A 16,107-nucleotide genomic window follows, 5' to 3' on the forward strand; every position below is an offset into this window, starting at 1 on the left:
TTTTTGTTTAATTAATTAATTTATTTTACATTATTATTATTATTATTTTTTTAACCATCATTCCCTAGATATGTTATTAAGCGTTATTTTGTCTAGGCAGTGGGGGGTTGGAGAAAAGTGAAATGTTAAATATCTGTGAATAATATTATTTTTATTAAATAAAAATATAATTAAAAAAAAAAATACTGTGTGACCATGTGTGTATATAATTTCTGTGACATATGTTTATGCTCAGTTGTAGAGGTGAACATAATGTACTGGGGCCTAGCCGCCAGAGCCTAGGGCACAGGTGTGGGAAACAAATCATACTCCCCCAAAAGGCTCGGCTACAATACCTCTACAACAAGAGAAGTGGTAATCAATCCTCAAACTATATAAAAAAAACACCATGTTATTAACTGTTTAGACCTCACAATATGGCAGCAAAACTTGTCACAGACGACCCACGTGAAGCCATACAGGAAGACAAAGAAAGAGACAGGCAAGCACGAGTATTGGTAGGCCTGTTGGTGCAGTTTCACCCTCCTCTTCCTCCTCCTCCTCCAGGCCCCCATCTCTTCCCTCCATACAGCAGCCCTAATAACGTCACGCCTACTGTTTGGGTGTAATATGATGTCTTCTCGCGAGATTTAAGAGAGAGATCCTAAGAGAGATGCGATTCGATGACATCTCGCGAGATCTCCTCTTTTTAGTTGGAGCCACCCTTTCAGTGATGCCGACTGCAGTGTGTGTATAATAGCAGCGAGGGCAGCTCCGGGAGTCTGAAGGGAGGAGGAAGAAGCTGCAGTAAAGGTCGACAACAGCATCCTTTTACCACCCGAACAAACGGGGAAAGACGTGGAGGAGGTGGACGAGGAGGTGGTTCAGCTAGTGAAAGTAACCAGGGAGTATTTGTTTGGATTTACGAAGAAGAAGAATAGCTGTAAAGTTCCTCATGTTTCGAGGCTAGCTACTACCAACCGCTTCTTCACGCGCGTCTCTAACCGGGAGAGCAGCGCGTGCTTCTTCTTCACCCTGTATATAGAACGTCATTTGGGGTGCTTGTCACCGGGGCAACTCCCGGGCTTTCCGTTACTTTTCGGCAGTTAGTTTGTGGCAGTGTGTAACGTGTTAACACTGTTTTAACGGTTCATTTTGGTGTGCCATGTCAGCGCCATCATCCACACCGCCTCCCTCCACCGCCCCGGCAGATAGCGCCGCGATGGATACTGATTTTCTAGCCCCTGATGCTGGGCCGAGGCCGCCCGGTCCCACGCCCAGCCAAAGCCGCTTCCAGGTGGACCTTGTTGCCGAAGCAGCAGGCGCAACCGCCGGTGACGATAAGTCTCCGAGCTCCGACGCCTCCACCACTGTCCCATCCAGCAGCAGCGACAAGGCCACTCCCGTCGCGGCGCCTCCTCCAGAGGGTCCAGCTCCAGCGGCTCCAGCGGATCCAGGTGTCTGCGGAGAGGAAGCCAAAGGCCGGTTTCGGGTGGTGAACTTCGCGGAGAGTCCAAGCGGAGCGGAGAGCCCCGTGTCTCCGGACGCATTGCCGGCTGAGGGGCTCCAGAACGGGGACACGGTGATGAGCGAGAGCAGCTTGCACTCGTCCACGGGGGGCCAGCATCACTACCACTACGACACCCACACCAACACCTATTACCTGAGGACTTTTGGCCACAACACCATTGATGCCGTGCCCAACATCGATTTTTACCGGCAGACAGCAGCGCCGCTGGGGGACAAACTCATCAGACCCACCCTGTCGGAGCTGCACGACGAGTTGGACAAGGTGAGTCCATCACACACATGGCTACAAGCACTGACACAGGCATAGTAAACAGGATTATAACTAGGGCTGTCAATCGTCAAAACAAATTGAATTGCACATTTTTATCTGTTTAAAATGCACTTTAAAGGGGAGATTTGTCAAGTATTTAATACTCTTATCAATAACATGGGAGTGAGCAAGTATGCTTCCTTTATGCAAATTTATGTATATATTTATTATTGGAAATCAATTAACAACCCAAAACAATGACAAATATTATCCAGAAACCCTCATAGGTACTGCATTTAGCATAAAATAATATGCTAAAATCATAATATGGCTAAAATCATAATATGGCTGTCATAGTATAGCTGTCACAGTCATAGTAAACAGGGTTATAACTAAGGCTGTCAATTGGTTTTAAGTGCGATTAATTACCATATTTAATTGCATATTAATTGCACATTTTTCATCTGTTCAAAATGCACCTTAAAGGGAGATTTGTCAAGTATTTAATACTCTTATCAATAACATGGGAATGGGCAAATATGCCTCCTTTATGCAAATATATGTATATATTTATTATTGGAAATCAATTAACACAAAACAATTACAAATATTGTCCAGAAACCCTCACAGGTACTACATTTAGCATAAAATAATATGGCACACTCAGTGTGACTATGACTTGCCCCAAACTGCATGCGATTATCATAAAGTGGGCATGTCTGTAAAGGGGAGACTTGTGGGTACCCTAATTTGAGGTCAGAGGTCACGGGACCCCTTTGAAAATGGCCATGCCAGTTTTTCCTTGCCGAAATTTAGCGTAAGGTTGGAGCGCTATTTATCCTCCTCCCTTCCTAGTTTCATATGATGCCAGTATCTTCACTCCAGCTTTAAAGGTCACCTATTATGCAAAATGCACTTTTCCATGTCTTTTAAACATCAATATCTGTCCCCAGTGTGTCTACAGGCCACCATAGTATCATAAAAGACCATCCTCTCTCTTTTTCTCCTCCTCCGTTTGTCCGGAAATGGGTGCAGAAAAAAAAATCGCTTTTTTTCCTTCTCTTCTGACGTCATTAGAGAATGCAAGCCATGTAAGGGTTTCCTGGTCGAACCAGAGAGAACCTTCAGTAGCTGACCCCGCCCCACAGCGCGTCACTGTCTCTCCTCCTCAACCTAACTTGAGCAAAGTCTGCAAGAACCAGCAGAACAGGCTTCATGTACTCCCATCATCTAAATATGTCATGGTAACACAGACAGCTACTACTGTAAATAATATACCATTACTCTGATCTTCCATACATTTATCTTTTAGCAGAAATAATGAACTGACTACTGTTTCACATCTTCTATTTTCCACCCTGATGGTCGCTGTGTTTACACACCGTCTCATAGCGGTAGCATGTAGCTAACCCGTTAGCATGTAGCTACATGCTAACGGGTTAGCTCTGTATCTCCCATCTGCTTTCAGCTATCTGCTCTCCTCTGGGATGATTCTGTCGGTCATTTCTCACAGATGGATCTGTAAAGACAGACGTAAAACAGAGTGTATGTTTACGGTTTACAGAGTTGATGCATGAGGTAAACACTGAGTTAACTAACAGAGCTATAAATAGTATTATTTACCTGAGAGAAAGTCAGGAAAACCTGGAATCTGGACCGCAGATGTTCATCATGTGTCGCCGATTTCTGATCAGATTCCTCCGGTAACGTGCGCTGGGTGAAGTTTCTGGTTTATAAACTTTAAAGTGGTTTATAAGCTCTATTCTAGCTGCCTCTCCCTCCACTCGTCTCTCTCTCCAGAGCTTCTCCGGGAGGGAGGGGGAGGGTGACGCTGTGTTGTTGAGGAAGTTTGATTGACAGAAAACGCTGACCAATCAGAGCAGAGTGGGAGGAGACAGGCTGTGAATCAGTGGTTTTCAGACAGAGGCTGAATTAGGCTCTGAGGCAGGCAGACTCAGGCTGCAGTATGAGAAGAATAAAGGTTTTTTTGAACATTGCAGCATGTAAACATGTTCTAGTGCAACATTAAAATACATCTATGAACCTGGAAATGAGCATAATATGTGACCTTTAAAGCTAAGCCCGTTACAACCTAAAAATCAATTAACAACACAAAACAATAACAATTATTGCCCAGAAACCCTCACAGGTACTGCATTTAGCATAACAAATATATGCTCAAATCAAATCATAAAAAACTCAAGCCCAACAGGCAACAACAGCTGTCAATGTGCTGACTTGACTACTTGACCAAAACTGAGTCTGAAAGCGGGCATGTCTGTAAAGGGTAAACCCGTGGAACCCTTTTTCATTCACATATCTTGAGGTCAGAGGTCAAGAAGGGACCCCTTTAAAAATGGCCATGCCAGTTTTTCCTCGTCAAAATTTAGCGCAAGTTTAGAGCATTATTTAACCTCCTTCGCGTTAAACTAGTATGACATGGTTGGTACCAATGGATTCCTTAGGTTTTCCAGTTTAATATGATGCCACTATGTTCACATCTTCGCTTTAGCTTTAAAACTGCGTTTAATGTGTTGAAGAAATTAGTGGAGTGACGAATTTGCGTTCACACGTTATTATCGCGTTAACTTTGACAGCCCTAATCTATCTATCTATCTATCTATCTATCTATCTATCTATCTATCTATCTATCTATCTATCTATCTATCTATCTATCTATCTATCTATCTTCTATATATATACTGTAAAAAGTAGTAAATTCAGAGGGAAATATTTTACTTTTTACTTCATTACAGCTACAGTTACTGGATACTTTGCAGATTCAGATTCAACATACAGAAAATGTGACTAGTGAACAAAATATGATGCTTTACAGATTAAACTATACAACAGTATACAAAGTAGTTAAAATGAGGTCTACCTCAACATTAAATTTTCTTCTTATTGGGGCTGTCAATCGATTCAAATATTTAATCGCATCATTGTCCATAGTTAATAGCAAACTAATTGCACATTTTTTTTATCTATTCAAAAATGTACCTTAAAAGGGAGATTTGTCAAGTATTCAATTCTCTTATCAACATGGGATGGTACTGCATTTAGCATAAAAGATATGCTCAAATCATAACATGGCAAATCTTGGTTATATGTCAAAAGCATCTGTCAGCTGGTTCAGTGACTTGAACTGTATTGATTGGCTTCAATCATGTCCCATCATGGAAGTGATTTTTAAAGAGTAATTTCTACTAGAGTGCAATGAACTGGATTTGTTTTTATCTGACCCTGAGTTGCCTGTAGGCCTAATTGTCAAGGTTATATTTTGATAAACTTCAAAGTGACTGTTGGCAGCAGTAACCTGGCTAATGCATCATAGCCCCGATGAATTTGCACTGGTTACTCACTCTGGAATAGAGAGCTATTCTAAAGCCTGCACTGTAAACATCCAGACTATGAATAGAAGACATTCATGAAATGCAGTGCGTAAGCGGTGGCGCCCTTTTTTTTTACTTTATATCCCCAAGTGCCTTCTTTTAATTAGAAATACATTCCTTTGATCAAGCAGATAATTATAAATCTGGATAACAGCATTAATCAGAGCAAGAATCAGGGGGCATTGGGGATGTAGCTGTTTGACTGTGTTCTTTTAAGCTGTTAAGTAATGAAGTCAGTTGCCATAAAAGAACACAGATCTTTGTTTGAGAAGTTTTTAGAGAGCCCGACTGATATTGGATGTTTGAGGCTGATACTGATATTTGTATGTTATAAGGGCAGCGAGGACTGTATTGAAACTGTAGGAATTATTCTTTTTCACAAAATGAATCACATTTTTGATGGCCTTAATGTCATCAAAAAGTTGTTAAACTTTGCACACTTATCAGATGCAGTGTTTTTTTAAGGGTCTCGGTCTTGGATGTTGAAAAATGGCTCGCTAGCGCCCCCTACAAAGTTGGAAAAATTGAGCCCCTCGTTCCAGTTTCACCTACATGTATGAAATATGGTAGGCAGATGTAACATGTGGAGACGCACAAAAAAGCTTCTTGGAGGTATACCCAAAACCCAACAGGAAGTCAGCCATTTTTTAATTCAATGCGCCATTTTCGCCCATTTTTAGGGTTTTATAGGCTGTGTACTTTAACGAACTCCTCGCCCCCTACACTTAAGCCATGCCCCCCTTTTCAGATGTCATGAATGGTTTGTCGCACACATAAACAAACATCTTTCTTAATAATCCCTTAAATTTGGTTATTAAAGAAATGTAGCCATGGTACGTATTGAGTGGGACATTTTACAATATAAAATATGCAATGGTTTCTAAATGACCTCAAACACATCTTTGGCATTTTCTGTTCTGAAGTTATCAGCTAATATATCACAGATATATCAGTATCAGTGTCAGATACAGTATATGTTTTATATATATATATATATATATATAGAAAATGGATTTCTATCAGAGTCTCACCAGGGATTGCGCCACAGTATGTTTAATATAATGCCTAGACACACAGGACAATATTCCTGTTTGCTTTCTTACTGCAAGTTAGATGAGAAGATGGGGATCACTTTTATTTGTGTGTTCAGTACAGGGGTAGCTTTGAGACTTGTTTTGCTTCGCTTAGCACCAACAAAGCTAGCCTAGCTCCATCAAAGGCACCTTCGAACATCTGCTAAGGCGTCTTAGTTGCATGTTGGGTGTAGGGCTGGGCTGCTACTTTTTTAGGAAGTACCCATAGCACAGCGTTTCAAAAAAGCACTGAAAGCTTGTACAGGATGTTTTGTCAGATCCATAATCTTGTTTACTTGTTCTTTGATAAGATGGCTCCTGATTTTATATCAACATTTTGCCAATTGTAGACTGGATTTTATGTTTAAGTGAGTTCTTGTACAGCAGCTTGTGTTTAGACATCATTTAACAATTCAGAACTTCTTTTGTTAAATGAAAAATGGGTATTGTGGAAACACGTTTTTATTTCTGAAAGTAAGGTATTAAAAAGTACTGGTTTGGTAAACAAACCCAGATATAACATTGCCACGTTGTATGTGTGCATTTAATAGAGATGAAGGAGGATGAGTCATAGCGGCTCAATGAGCATTACAACTATGCAGTGACAACTCTGATACTTCAGAGAATTTAGATATAGCAGATAGAGCCAAGGGAGCTTCCGTGCAGCCCGTGATTGTAATGCATGAATAAAATAACTTACGAGAAGTCCTCAAAGTGGTAATAAAAATGGAAATGGAGCTCCATTAGTTGTCTCGTGTCTTTTGAAAAGTTGCTAATATCAAAGTGCTAATTGCTTCTTGCACTGATGACAAATACCTCTTTTTGGTATTTGCCCCTTCTTTGTACCGGTTTGGATTTAACATAACAACGGAAGTAACAAAACGTACAAGACACCTTTTATCAACATGTCATGGGTACTGTTTTGTGTCCAAGTGTTTGTCAGGATGTTGAGGTTATTTAGAAAAGCAATGAGTCCAAGCCAGAGTGAGAAGTGATTATTTTTAGTAAATAATGAGCAGTTTAGAAGCCAAAGTGTGTATTTAGCCTGTTGTTTATTATCATGATTATTATTTGTTTAGGCTGCACACGTTCTTTTGGTTATCATCCCTTCCAGTAATTGACACAGCGATGTGGTTTCACCTATTTTTACCTGTTCACTCGGACCGCGGGAGTGAGATAAAAGAGGGTGAGATAGGCTTGGATCTTTTCTGTTCTGTTCACTTCACGTTTAGTTATTCCAGTTAGCCTACTAGTGATGATCCCACTGACCTTGTTTTCTGTTTATTAAATTAGTGAGCCATTATATCAGGCTGTTCAAGGGAAGGCCATCGTTTGGGATGCCATGTTAACATTCCAGCATGAGATATGACTCGGAGAAACAAATGGTCAGGAAATAAACAGCAGCACATAGGCTACATCTCTTTAGAATATGGCTGCACTTGAATTATCGCTTATATGAAGCCATCACAATGTACTGTACATGTTAGTATTGAACCAAAAATCAGCTTCAGATCCAAATGCAAGAAGACATTCCAAACTGTCTTCATAACTCAGCTATAAGTCGCCATAATGTAGAAATACCAGCACAATAGGGATTATTTATAGAGTCATGTCTGAATAATAACTACTGCAGATTAAAATGTGCAGATTGTATGCACCAATTTATTACGTTTAGTGCCCAACTGATACATCGGGCTCAAATTTATGACACTGTATCCTTGACTCCATTACAGATACATCAGAATGACTTTATATATATATGCATATATTGAAATTGAATTAAATAAATATTTTGTAGGCTCTAATTTTATGCATATTTTACCCTTATGTATTTAACGCATTATAAAATATGTTTTATTCAGAGTACAAAAACAATTTTTGAAATGGAATGTACTGATGAAATTGATAATTGTCATTATGATGATTTTTAAACCACAAAGCAATAAATATCTATACTGTGGTTTCTATTGTAAGCACTTGTATTGTGGGAAACAAGTTAAAAATATATTGTTCAAATTGTTTTGACTCGGGTATTTAATTCCATGGATTAGCCAACAACAGTAATTCCTGGTTATTTTATTTTTTATTTAATACACAAAAACAGTTTCTCAATAGGAGTAAAAGAAATTTATATACTGTGGTAGAAGGTTTTATCCATATTGCCCAATCCTATTTCATACAGACTTCATTGCTCAGCTGTAATATATCCTGACAGTCTATATTTTTTGTCACAACTCGTAAAGATATTTGGATTTTCGAATGATTAAAGGCCTAAAAAGGCGGTATTGGTTGGGCTCTAATTGGTCTAAGTGGTGCCATAGATGCAGACTTGCATACAAATCTAGAAAACATATGCTGCCCTCAGCCATTCTGTTATACTGGAAATGGTATGACCATTTAGCCTGGAATCAATAAATAGGATGTGATGTAACGCCCAATGGATTATGCATGTTGCTGCTGTATTGAGAGTAGAAAAAAACACAGCCAGCACTAGTGTGTATACGTCTGGGCCTGTTGTGAAGTTTATTCAGTTATCAAGAAGTGAAAATGATTTCTTGGTTTTACTCAGTCAGTTTATCCGGGCCTGCTTCTTTGAACAGGTTAGATCTTTAGATGTCAAGGTCAAGGACATCAGCCTCCTCCAAAGCTTTTGATATTTTGTATGTAGTTTATCATGTGCATGATGAAGTCAAATATCCAATCCAACACTGTAGGATGCAGGAAGCAGGGTTCTGCTTGTTTTCTGGGGCTAAATGCAAAAAAGTTAGTTGATTTACAATTCTACAGTCAGTCACAATCCAAAACTGAGACCCAAACCTGGCCTTTCCCCCTTCATAGGACCCTGCCCAACTGAACCCGACCGGTACCGCAAAAAATTTGAGACCCAAACCCCACTAGAGAAAGTTATACTTTTGTTTATTTCATCCGTTATCTGATATTTGCTTATCTACAGGGTCCGCTGTGTTAGCTCTCTGTATATTTATACTTATCTCATAATTAATTAATGAGTGGGGCAGAGCATGAAACGTCTATCTAAGTATAATATTATCATTATTTTAATTGTGATGAAAACTGGGACAATTCGGTAGTGACTGTTGAAAACCGGGACATTTGAGTGTTTTACAGATATTTGTCGGGACTCTAGACACCCAGCTTGAAACCGGGACAATCCCGGACAAACTGGGGACGTCTGGTCACCGTAGTTTAAGTACATGTTTCTGTTCTCATTTTCAATATAAACGGTAGAGCAGTAGGTGCGTGGAAAGAATGGTCATTTTGCTGTTGTATATTATCTGGCCTTTGCATATTCAGCAAACAGCAAGCGATTTATCTCCCTTTTATGCAAAAGCCAAAATGTTTCCACCCGCTGGACGACAAACGCGGCTTGAGAATCTCTCGCTCGTCTGGCTCTTTCTCTATATCAGCCGTGCTTTTTTTTGTTGTCATCGATGACGTCATATAGAGGGAGAGGGAAACGAAGCAACGTTTAACATTTCTTTACTATTAAAGGTGCTGAAAACTATATCCATATAACGTTTGTCGTGCTTAAATACAAGGAGTAAAGTCTTAGTATTAATACAATCGATTATTTACCTTGCAAATCGATTTTAGATCGATATACGTCCCCCGTGAAGGACAACTTGTCGAGAACCTATCGATGTAGTTGGATCGTAGGAATATAAATCGATGTAGTAGATGAATTGTTACACCCCTACTTGCAACACATGACACATGTACAGCACCAGTCAGGTTAGGTTGACTAGGGTTCAGTTGGGACAGGTCATAAAAACGTAGCTGGATTCTGGATTAACAAGAGGTTGTTCAGTATGTTCTCAACATAAGCAGGATGCTTTTGCCCAAGATCACTGCCCGCCGGTCAGTTTTATAGTAAATGAAAAATGGTGAAAAGCAATATCCCTTCCCTGTTCGGAAATCTCCGAAGCAACTGATGAGCCGTTCCCGTATCGAGCCATCAAGTAGTTTGTGATGAAAAGCTGGTCTCATATATTCTCAAGGTTGTGAAAGAGGGCTCCTATTGTTCTCCCATGGCAAGTATGTAGTACTAGTATCAGAAGTCGAGTCTGTTTCATCACCACTAAATTACTGCTGTTAGCAGATATGCACGATCAACTGATAGACGGCAGGATTTAATTAGCTGCTGTGGTTGGCTCACATTCATAGAGGCAGCACTGTTTGGCTCAATATCTGGGAAATAGCTTTTGCAATACGAAATTCGGGGGGTTTGTTGTGGTTTGAAGGACATGATGACCCTGGCGTTTCCACTGTATCCTCTCTAACATTGAAGAGTTTTTCCCTCTTTGTACCGCACACGCAGATCGAAATGTGGAATGGAAATTCCACTGTACCAATTGACTGTCGCCCGTGGACATGTTCGCGGCGATCAATGAGTCATTCAGTGTACTGTCATGGTAGTTAAAGAGACTGAGTGCCTCTGCATTTCCCTGATGACCCCTGAACACTTCAGGTTCTTCATGTAACCGGATAGGGGCAGAGATGGTGAGCTCCGCAAGTAGAAAATTGAGTGTATTTGGTGGGACATTACAAGCAGGGAGAGGAATGTTTCGCTGTCCTAGTGTAACGGGCCCTTGATCAGGCAGCAGCAGTGTGCTGTAGGTCCATATTGACGAGTCAGTAGAGGGACGACAGGGCAGATTTATTCAGTCCGGAGCAGCCAAGCATAAATGCGTTGTGCTTAAATATTGATGCCACCCTCAGTGTTGCTCCAGTGTAGCAGCTCCACTGCATCAGAAAAGGCATAGCTGTAGCATGCCCTTTACTTTTTGAGTTTGCAGCTAAACTTGCACTTTAGTTTGAAAATGGCATCTCAGCCATAAAAAAAAAAAAAAAAAACGATCTTTCGTGTCTTATTTCCCCTGCACACATGGCACAGTTCTTGTGCCAGTTTCAATTGTACTATTTTGCTTAACAGTGGCCACAAGTGACAATTACGGGATGACGGTAAGCGCTAAAATGTAGTGTAACATGGCACTGACAACTAACAATTACTTTGACCACGGAGATGTGAGTGGCGGCTGGCTTTACCGCACGTTACCGCAATACAATAATGTTTCCTGTCCATGACAGAGATAGCATGCAGCCTTAGCCACGATGTCTAGCTCTGCTTTTTCTGGTAATGTGTGAAACCCAAAGGGTTTCCATACTTTACTGTATGTGTAGTGTTTACCACTTTGGATTTAAAATGTGAGGGTGCAGGTCGTATCCATGCAGACCCTCCACCGGTTTCTACTTTCTTTCGGCCGGCTGGTTTGTTTTGGTGACGGATACGGAACGGTTATGATGTCACGTTACTCTGACGACAACAATAAAAGCGGTAACTTTGTTTTACCTCCGCATAGACTGAAATTAAGCAAATATATCGATTAAAAAATCGCGATACAAAGGTGAATTGATTTTTTATTTTATTTTTGGTCCCACCCCTACTGGATACAGGAGCTGCCACTTTGCATTTTTGATGTAATTTGGAACCAGAGTCTGTGCAATAGTGATCAGGGGGGCTACAACTAACCATAATATCACTACAACTACATTTATGATCAAATTGACACATGTTCTATTACACAGACTCCTGCGACTACTTCACTCAGAGCAGCTGTCAATCACGACGTTTCTCTCCTTTTTTTTAGCCTCTAATAACTAATTAAAACCAAACTTATCAGAAAAATGAACACTTGAACATACATCAGTGTATTAAGAACTACCTAAGATGACAGAAACCATCTTTTAGAAAAATTTATTTGGCTTGTACTTTGACATTTTAGTTTGATCCATGTCTCATCAGTTAGCGTGGAGGGGTGGGATTTATGATCTATACTGCAGCCAGCCACCAGGGGGCGATCAAGATGTTTTGGCTTCACTTTTGGGGAGCTGTCATGTCGTCCATCTTTATATAGTCAATGGTTTGGATCATAAGAATCGGAAACAATCCTGCGCAAATAGTATAATACTAATAATATTAGTGTATCCTAATTTTTATCTATAACTGTGCACAAATACTGGCTTTAAACACAATTAATTGACATGCAAATAAAAAAGAAGCTGCGTAGCATTCAAATGTTGATTTAGAATTTGAATATCAACCTTATGAATGAATTGCTCCCGAAGGCTTTTCCATCGGAGGGTGAATGAGAATTTGGATCAGATCCTGATGGGCAGATTAGCACCATCAGTGTGTGTGTGGGAATGGGTGAATGTTGGCATGTAGTGTAAAGCACTTTGAGTGATCAGAAGACTAGAAAAGTGATGTATAAATGCAAGTTCATTTACCAATAAAGCTTCAAACTATTCAGTACAGCCGCACAATGAGTAATACAGGACAAAATGAAAGTAGCACTGGTATATTTCCTGCACTGTATTGAACAATTTCAAGCCAGCCTTTTCATTCTGGTTCAATCTGCGCAAGAAAGTACCTGATTTCAACTCTACTATTTAACTTTTAGCTGGATGTTGTCCTTAAATCAAGGTTTTTGTGTCAAGCATGACTTGTATTAGAGTCTAATCAGGATGTTTATAGCTGCTTTTTTTTGGGTATAAAATCTAATTAATACAGGTTGTATTGGAGTATTTTGTTCTAGTTCTGAGGCTTACTGCCGAGCAGCTGAACAACATGTCCTGACATGTGTCCAGTGTACTGATTCAATCGGGTAATTACTTCAGGTAATTACTCATGAAATTTGAGTTCAGGCATGGCGGTTGTGAAAAATGTTTGAAAATGAGGAAAAACAAGCCCAACTGCTCCGCTCTGAGCACATGTTGCCAGACAAACCGTGAGGTACAGCTGTTGAGTTTGCTGCTCTTTACGGGAGATGTTGTGAGCTTGCACAATGGAAGTGTTGTTTGAGTGTTACGTGTTACGTTTTTTTTTTTGGAGCAAATCCCTCCCTCCCCCTGTCTCTACCCTGCTCCCCCTTCTCTTTGTTTGCAGCACAGATTGTACACAGAAACAGGAAGCAAAGGACGCCCTGGGCTTCTGGTGTGGCCTTTGACAGGAGAGGGAGTCCTTTTGTCTCAGCATCAGCCATGGCTGATGGCCTTACAGCTGTTGTAACACACGCACACACAGACACACACGAGCTGTTTGGCAACAGCTCGTAAACCTCGATGTGGGTTAGAGTGTGTGCTTTTTTGTCTGCAGAGGTCCTGGCTTCCTTCTTATCCCTACATCCAAGTGCGTCACATGGAGCCTGATGTCAAAAATAGCACACAACCCCACCCCCCCTTCATGAGGCCATTTGTACCAGTTTTACATGTACAGTAATTAAACTGGGAGTAAATGGGAGTTTGTCTCCCCCACCCCCCCCTTACCTTACAAAGGTGAATTATAAAGCAGGTAGCTCAAATCACACTACCTGAACTAGCCCTGATATGATAACCGCATACTAGTGACGTCTAATTCCTTTGCACTTTTAGTATCACTCCAGCTCTAAGGAAAAAAATATCTGTTGTCATGGTTGCTTAGCGACAGGGTCACAGGTGGATTGCTTCTGCCAACACAGAACAGGTTACAGAGATAAATGGTGCCTTCAAATTGTCGGTACCGTGTTTACGAGTTAAGGCCACATGAACTCTTGTGGTATTCACGACCTCGTTAATTGGAAAGTTTCTGAAAGCTCCGAGTTCATGACTTGTGGCGTGTTTGTTGACGTTGTCAGAAATGGCGGGAGCACTTGTAAGTTCATTTTTCAGTGCATAATAAGTTAATATATTGTAATTTTAGTCGTAGGTTGTTTTTCTTTGTAATTTTATAATATCTCTACTCCAAAACTAGACAATCTAGTCTACCATTTGGCCCGTAGTAAGCATATTGGAATTGGGGTGGTAAATATAAGAGCCCAGAATGTCCAGATAACTTGTAAAAACCTTGATGATGAAGCTTAGTTGACTTGTGGAACGCAGCTTTATTGTGCCATGCTGCTGCTGCTGCTGCTGGTATGTCCATCACAGTGTGAGCCAGTGGTGGTGAGTACAGAGATCATTGATGGCCTGAGAGGCTGGCAGATCATCAGTCAGGTTAAACTGTTCACATCTGTAAATGTAGTTTTGTCTGTGCTTCAAATGAGGCAGTTGTGTATAAGATGAAAACAGATCAGCTCCTGTCAGATGTACTCCAATATGCAAACATTGTGGTTGTATTGACTAAACCAGACATGCCAAGGTTTAACAATAATAGTTGCCCGCTGGCTTGAGGCCAGTAAAGAGACACGCAGATGCAGGAACAGTCAGCTCCTCACCATCCTGATTAGACCAGTGTTGAAAAATCAATGCAAACTAAAGAACATATTTAGCCTGTATGTTTAGCTTACATACTGTCACTTCTAACCAGACCCCCGAAACCTGACACCTAACTTCCTATATTAGAGACCTCTGGGATAGGCATGCACGCTAGCATGTTAACGCTGAAATTGTGAATGTGTCATACACAGCCTGGTTGCTTATAATTGAGCCACATATAAAGTACAGCCCTTTATGAACATTACCTTGGAAATGTTCCTTTAAGGAATCCAAGGAATCCTTTTCAGTCGTAAACATTTGATGTATATGAGATCCAAATGAAACACTGGAGTTAAACATCTGGAAATCATTTTTTTTTCCAGAAATCTCTACAAACTGAAATCAGCAGGAAAAAAAAAAGTAGGTTACAATAATATTTTCCAACATGGAAAACACACGCACATGCACACTGGAATTTTTTCTGGAATTTTGTCCCCTTCTAGGAATAACACAGTGGCGACCTTCATAATCACATTTCCTGTGCCTGCAGTCCTTGCTCTTGGAGCACTCAGCACTGCACGCCAGATCGACTGTCGGCTCCCAGCACTGCTAAGCTCAGCACTTCACAAAGCACATGCACTATTTTCACTTCAGGGCTCAGTCACAGTATGAAGGATGAATGTTGACATCACTTTCTCACATGATAGCACCCCCCCACCCCTGTAGAGTGGCATAACAAACTCGCTACGGCTGCTATGAATGGGGAGGACTGTGATACTTGGAAGAAAGACAAAGTAAAAATTCTGTCCAGGCCAACAGAATAGACTGGACCACATAACTTACTGGAACAAACTGTTAAAAATAAAAATGTGAGTTTCCTGACAATCATGCTGAAAGTAGCAGAGGCTTGCTCAAATTTGTAATCTTCACTTAATCTTTGATCAGAAAGTTTCTGATTTAAATCATAATTTTGCCAATTTTAAACTATTTTATTTTGGCACCCGCCAAATGCGGGTAAATTGTGGTCAGTGGCGGATAAAATCGTCAGGCCAACCACCACTTTGGCAGGCAGGGAAAATGCTGTGGATGGGATTAGAGAACCGTAGTTGTCTGATTCCTTGGCATCTCATGCCTCCGTGTCTATAGAGTCCTCTTATTGATGCTTTCCGACAGTTGTGCATACACAATGACGCATACGCACGCTGTATCATGTTTCAGTTTCTTTGGGACTGGAGACACGGCGGAGAAAAAAAACAAAACGTTCAAAAGCGTGGCGCTATAAACCTGAGGGGATGCACCCTATTTTTTCCCTGATAATGCGACACTGTGAATAACAAATCTGTGTTGAAATCGGCAGGAGGAGAGTTAGTAACGTTAACGGTTAGAAGGCGATGGGCAGCACAGTCCTGCTTGTTTAAATAACGAAGCAACTAACGTTAACGGAGTTGCCATTAAGTTACAGTATGGTGCGTTCAAACTGTGCTCAGTAAATTTACCACTGGGTGAAGGTAAATTATAACGTTATCATGATGTGTTCAAATGTAACCTCGTAAGTTTTTTTGCGAGAAACTTGAATAAATCCAGTTGTTTTGAAGGAGATGTTTTCACAGCAATATAAAGTAGATATTAGAGA

General features: G+C 40.6%; 1 protein-coding gene across 2 annotated transcripts in view; it reads left to right on the forward strand.

Annotated features, from left to right (window-relative positions):
• Nucleotides 1-717: 717 nt before the first annotated feature.
• Nucleotides 718-16,107, forward strand: part of LOC141757725 (solute carrier family 12 member 2-like) — a 62,237-nt gene continuing 46,847 nt past the window's right edge. Inside the window, exon 1 of one of the 2 annotated variants that reach the window (XM_074618452.1) lies at nucleotides 718-1,771. In XM_074618452.1, the coding sequence (XP_074474553.1) occupies nucleotides 1,145-1,771 (627 nt within the window). In that variant the 5' untranslated portion in view covers nucleotides 718-1,144. The remainder of the gene's footprint in view (nucleotides 1,772-16,107) is intronic. The other variant, XM_074618451.1, reaches the window with a different exon arrangement.

This window comes from Sebastes fasciatus, chromosome 19 (genome assembly GCF_043250625.1).
Source record: "Sebastes fasciatus isolate fSebFas1 chromosome 19, fSebFas1.pri, whole genome shotgun sequence".
Taxonomy (NCBI): domain Eukaryota; kingdom Metazoa; phylum Chordata; class Actinopteri; order Perciformes; family Sebastidae; genus Sebastes; species Sebastes fasciatus.